A 6,215-nucleotide genomic window follows, 5' to 3' on the forward strand; every position below is an offset into this window, starting at 1 on the left:
TAGCTCTAAGAGGAGATTACGGAGCCAACAAGATTCCGAAACAACATTAGCTACACCTCGATACTCGGCCTCTGCACTTGACTTGGAAAGAGTTGGTTGTTGTTTGGCAGACCAATAGACCAAGTTATCACCGAGAAAAACACAATACCCGGAGGTGGATCGACGAGTGTCTGGGCATCCACCCCAATCTGCATCTGTATATGATCGACGAGTGTGACGGCGATGCCCAAGAAGTAACTCAAATAACCCAAGTCTTTCATTGCAAATTCGGCATTGAGAAGCGACATAATAGACTTGCGTAGAGAATCTGTGGAAGCTGTTAGAATTATGTCATCAACATAGAGAAGTATGTAAGCAATATCAGATCCACGAGAATAGATAAATAGGGAATGATCAGATCGACTGTGAGTAAAACCAATGGTACTTACATAATCTGCAAACCGTTGGTACCATGCCCGAGGAGCTTGTTTCAACCCATATAAAGATTTCCGTAGGAGACACACATAGTCTGGATGAACAGGATCTTTAAATCACATGGGTTGATGCATATAGACAGTTTCATTGAGATTACCATGAAGGAAGGCATTCTTGACATCCAACTGATGAATGGGCCAAGATTTTGAGAGAGAAATACTCAACACAGTCCGTATAGATGCCAGTTTTACAACCGGGCTAAATGTTTCTTCACAATCCACGCCAACCTGTTGACCACTTCCATCACCTACAAGTCGGCTTTATGCCTCTCAAAAGAACCGTTAGATTTCTTTTTGTGACGAAAAATCCACATTGAACGGATTAAGTTAACATTAGGAGGGCGTGGAACCAAGTCCCACGTCTTATTTTGAGCCAAAGCATTATATTCATCGGTCATAGCAGCCTTCCAATTATGGTCATTTAGAGCACTAATGGGATTCCGGGGGATGGGTGAGATGGTTGTAGTAGTGGATATGCTCAAGTTGAATGGCCGTTTGGGCTTAAAGATGTCGTGTTGGCTTCTGGTTGCCATACGGGCAGGCTGTACTGGTGTGGGCCGAGGAGGAGTGGGAGATGTAGAGCTGGGCTGATTTGGCGTGGGGCCTGTAGGAGTTGTTTGAGGAGTAAGGGGTGCTGACTGTTGCGTGGACCCAAGAGGAGAGGAAGGAGCAGTGGTGCCTTGTTGGTCCGTTGGTTGCTCAATGGGAGTTGGGCCAGGAGTTACGTTTCCAGTAGGCAAGTTATATAGAAATTGAGGAGATAACCCATTGTCAAGGAATTCATAAGACATGGACACATGCTTATTTAATTTTGCAAATGGGAATTGAGACTCATCAAAAATAACATGCCGTGAAACGATTATTTTGTTGTTTGACAAATCAAAACATTTGTACCCCCGTTGATTTGTAGGATAACCTAAGAATACGCAGGGCGTAGAGCGAGCTTGAAGCTTATGGATTGTAGTGGAAGGAAATAAGGGATAGCATAGACACCCAAAGACTCGAATATGAGAGTATGACGGATCACGATGATACAAAACTTGGGTAGGAGATTTGAATCCTAATAGTTTAGTAGGGAGAATATTAAGAAGGTATGTGGCCATTTGTAGAGCATGATGCCAAAAGGATGGTGGCATAGAAGAGTGAACGAGGAGTGTTCTAACAATATTGTTGATGGATTTGATTTTCCTTTCCGCTTTACCGTTTTGAGGGGAAGTATGGGGGCATGAGAAACGGAATTGCAAGCCACTATTTTTGCAAAACGTTTGAAAGGGGCCATTATCAAACTCTCGGCCATTGTCACATTGAATGTTTTTGATATCTTTTTCGAATTGAGTGCGGATTAATGCCTTAAAATCTTGAAAAATAGAAAAGACTTGGGATTTTTTAGATATTGGGAATGTCCACAGAAAATTGCTAAAATTATCAAGAAGCAAGACATAATAACGATGACCGTTAGAACTCAATATGGGTGATGTCCCCAAATCACTGTGAATGATATCAAAAGGTATAGTAGTAACATTCAAAGATTCATAAAACGGTAATTTCATGTGTTTCCCCAAAGGACAAGAATTGCAAAAACTACGAGTCTTATTACATTTGATAAAATCATTGCTACGAAGAGAATTAAGAATGACGTCTCCCGGATGACCCAACCTAGAGTGCCAAGTGTTTGAGGATGCAGCAGCAAGAAAAGATGAATGGTTTGTGATGGCGTGATGATTGGCAGTAAATGGATAAAGCTCCCCGAAACTCTCACATCTCATTAGGCGTCTCCCCGTCCGGAAATCCTTCACAGAAAACCCAAAAGGATCAAACTCAACGGAAACCATATTATCATTAGTGAATTTTCGAACGGAAATTAGATTTTTGATGAGTTTGGGAGCATGCAAGACATTAGATAGGATTAAGGGGGGGTTAGACTGAGAGAGAGATTTATGACCATAACCATGAATGGGGATAGTGCTACCGTTACCAACAACAATTCCATTATTTTTGCTCAATTTTAAATAAGACGTGAGACTACCTAAGTTTGCAGTCATATGAGATGTTGCTCCGGTGTCCATATACCAATTGTCATCCGGCTGGTGAAGAGAGAGTGTGTGCATAGCTGCTTCCACATCGGTTGGCATATACCCAAAATTTGAGACAGGAGCAGTAGCATACCCAAAATTCGAAGCCTGCATATTGTAGGCCTGTGGTGGCCGTGCACCCAGAACCCTAGCCTGATTGTTGGAACGCTGCTGCTGTGGTTGATGCTGCTGTGGTTGCTGCCACGGTGTGGTTGGATAGGGGCAGGGTGGCATGGGCCACTGTGGAGGCGGCGGAGGAACCCAGCCGTATGGGTTGTACGGCCAGAATGTTGGAGGTGATGCTTGGTAGTTGCTGGTGGTGTGATTTCCACGGCCACGACCACCACCGATATTGTTACCATGGTTATTCCCTCCGTTGTTATGACCTCCGCGGTGGTGGTTGTTATTATGACCTCTGCCACGGTATGGTTTCTTACCTCGGTAATTGTTCCTCCCATTGCCATTGTTTGGGTTGTGACCCCCGTGATTCTGTGGTGGTGGAGGAGGCGGCTCCTCATCGACGACCAGAAGGGCTGCGCCGCCGTTATCACGAGCGGCCCATTCTTTGGTTGTTGAATCTTCGAGCTTGAGACGCGAGCACATCTCTGCGAACCCTGGTAATGTTTTCTTTTGTTGCATTTGAGACACGAAGTGTCGGTAAGCCTCTGGAAGGCCAGCAAGAAGACGCAAGACCAAGCGATGCTCGGAGACAGGGGCTCCGACATTGGCAAGCTGGATGGCTAGGGATTGGAGGCGGTTGGAATAGGCAATGATTGAGGGGAAGTCGGCCATAACTGTGGTGGTGAACTGGGTTTCAAGGAATACTGCTCGGGTATTCTTATTGTCATGGAACAAGTTTTCCACACGTTTCCATGCTTGCAGTGCATTGTCGCCCTGGACGAGGATTGTGTCTAAGATGTCAGTGGAGATTGTGCCATAGATCCACTGCAAGACGACATTGTCTAGTCGAGTCCAGAGAGGGAGGTCAGCCTCCTTTGCGGCGGCGTAAGCCGTTGCGGCAGCAGAGTCAGTTGGGGGTTGGATGTGTTCAAGAACGCAATGGACGTTGGCTTGAACTATGAAAAGGGTCGCCCAAGAGTGATATTTTCCTGTTTCCATGTTCAACGTTATAGGAATTAGAGATTTAACGTTGGTTACAGTGAGTGCTGAGTGGAACTTCGAAGGTTCACCCATGGTGGTTTGATGAAGAAGAAGAGAAGGAGGAAGAAGAAGAAGATTTTGGGGCGACGGCTAGGTTAAGATCGTAACCGTACCTAATCTGATACCATGTGAGAATTGGTTTCCCTGCCTTCTCATTGATTGTGTAGTATCAATATATACAAGGTAACAGTTACGAATTAGCAATATCCCAGGCTAGATTTACGTAACTAATTTGTACAGCAGATTTGCTAAATAAATAAATACATATTAAATAAATAAATACATATTCTATCAGATAATATAAGCTGCATGTTTCTAGTATTGAGTATAGATTCCGGTGAATATTGTTTGTTGTTTGATTAATTGTTTCGATGGATTTTGGTTTTTCTATCTTCCTTTTTTTAAAAGAAAATTACAGAGGTATAAAATTTTCATGACTGATTTCCAGACACTAGTTCTAGTAAAGTTTCAATTTCAGTCCATTTACCTACCTTAAATTTTATTCCAGAGCTCCTTACCAAACACTCGTACTTATGTAAGGTGACTTAAATTATTAGCGCCTAATCGTTTAAGGTGACTGAAATTGATTGCCAAACAGAGCCTTAGGCAAATATACAAATCTGCAAATATTTAAGATGAAAATATTAGGCAAAAATGTAAACGGCTCATATTTTTTGGGGGTCTTTGATTATCCGCCAACTCTTGTTAGTAAATGCGTTGGCAGGAGTGCGACATGAACATGAACTGGATCAATGCAATCCCAATATCCCCACATGTCCTCTCCACATTGGTCAATAACTAAACTTTAGAAAACATCCGACTCCATGGCTTAGAGCTTGCCACCTAGGATGGTACCAAAAATCTTCTCAAGCTAATAAGAAAGCAGATGAAGATATCCACTTAGATAAGAGGATACCTTCTTTCCTCTATTTATAATAACCAATCTTGTACATTTTTCTTCATCACTTGAAAAATTATTTAACTCACTACAAATTACTTTCAATTCCTCTGTTTTTCCCAATGGCTTCCTCAACAATGGCTCTTTCTTCCCCGGCCTTTGGCGGTAAGGCGGTTAAGCTTAACCCAAGCACCTCCGACATGATTGGTGAGGGAAGGATCAGCATGAGGAAGTCAGCTGGGAAGCCCAAGAATGTATCATCAGGAAGCCCATGGTACGGTCCCGACCGTGTTAAGTACTTGGGCCCATTCTCCGGTGAGGCTCCATCCTACCTTACTGGTGAGTTCCCAGGTGACTACGGTTGGGACACTGCTGGGCTTTCTGCTGACCCAGAAACCTTCTCTAAGAACCGTGAGCTTGAGGTGATCCACTGCAGATGGGCTATGTTGGGAGCTTTGGGCTGTGTTTTCCCAGAGCTTTTGGCCCGTAATGGTGTTAAGTTTGGTGAAGCTGTTTGGTTTAAGGCTGGATCACAAATCTTTAGCGAAGGTGGACTTGACTACTTGGGTAACCCAAGTTTGGTTCATGCACAAAGTATTCTTGCTATTTGGGCTTGCCAAGTTATCTTGATGGGTGCTGTTGAAGGTTACCGTGTTGCTGGTGGGCCACTTGGTGAGGTTGTTGACCCACTTTACCCTGGTGGTAGCTTTGACCCATTGGGTTTGGCTGAAGACCCAGAGGCTTTTGCCGAATTGAAGGTAAAGGAGATCAAGAATGGTAGATTAGCAATGTTTTCAATGTTCGGTTTCTTTGTTCAAGCTATTGTTACCGGAAAGGGCCCATTGGAGAACCTTGCTGACCATCTTGCCGACCCGGTTAACAACAACGCTTGGAACTTTGCCACCAACTTCGTTCCCGGCAACTGAAAAATTTGTGAAGCTGGTTCAATTGTGTCACAGTTTCAGCTTTTAATGCCTCGGTGTAGTAAATGCTTTCATTTTTTTTAATGGATGAGCTTCTTTTAAAATGCCAATTTTCTGTGCTAATCATTTGGCTCATTGCTGAGAAATGGTGACTTGTTACATAATCTCTTCTTTTGCCCAAAAAGATATATAAAAGAAATTTCAGTAATAGTAATCTACAATTAGGAAAGTAAGAAATAATTACACTGTCATTCTACCTGAACAAATATAATCTCATACTGAAATTTTATACTAACAAAAATAGGCAGTACATACTTCAGTAACTTGTAATTATAGTGTGATGTAAAGTGGACAATTCCATAAACTAAACCGTTTTTCTTGTATGAAAACTGTAGTGCAATTTGAAAAATTCACCAAACCATAGTTTTATTTTAAGTGCGTCTCCAAAAGTTATAAAAAGCCAACCAACAGTTTAGTGCAATATTATTCAATCAAAAAAAAATATTATTCAATCAACAAATTGTTATACCGTTTTAAACTATTTTTTTAAACCACTTACAATATTTAAGAGAGTGGTTTAAGCTACCTTCAAACAAAAAAAAAAAAAAAGAGTGGTTTAAGCAAACCTATCGAACCATAATTCCCGGTGTCGTGTGGTTTAAGAAAATTCCAAACTACATTTTTGTGA

General features: G+C 42.2%; 2 protein-coding genes across 2 annotated transcripts; one reads left to right on the plus strand and one right to left on the minus strand.

The window, feature by feature from the left end:
* Positions 1–2,135: 2,135 nt before the first annotated feature.
* LOC130461540 (uncharacterized) lies at positions 2,136–3,739 on the minus strand. The gene is made up of 2 exons (XM_056829682.1): positions 2,500–3,739; positions 2,136–2,263 (listed from the first exon to the last, which is right to left on the minus strand). The coding sequence occupies exons 1-2, from the start codon at positions 3,737–3,739 to the stop codon at positions 2,229–2,231; spliced, it is 1,275 nt and encodes a 424-aa protein (XP_056685660.1). The 3' UTR covers positions 2,136–2,228.
* An 878-nt stretch (positions 3,740–4,617) lies between these two features.
* LOC110789782 (chlorophyll a-b binding protein, chloroplastic-like) lies at positions 4,618–5,637 on the plus strand. The gene has a single exon (XM_021994484.2). The coding sequence runs from the start codon at positions 4,727–4,729 to the stop codon at positions 5,528–5,530; it is 804 nt and encodes a 267-aa protein (XP_021850176.1). The 5' UTR covers positions 4,618–4,726; the 3' UTR covers positions 5,531–5,637.
* Positions 5,638–6,215: the final 578 nt, after the last annotated feature.

Source organism: Spinacia oleracea, chromosome 5 (genome assembly GCF_020520425.1).
Source record: "Spinacia oleracea cultivar Varoflay chromosome 5, BTI_SOV_V1, whole genome shotgun sequence".
In the NCBI taxonomy this organism is placed as follows: Eukaryota; Viridiplantae; Streptophyta; class Magnoliopsida; order Caryophyllales; family Amaranthaceae; genus Spinacia; species Spinacia oleracea.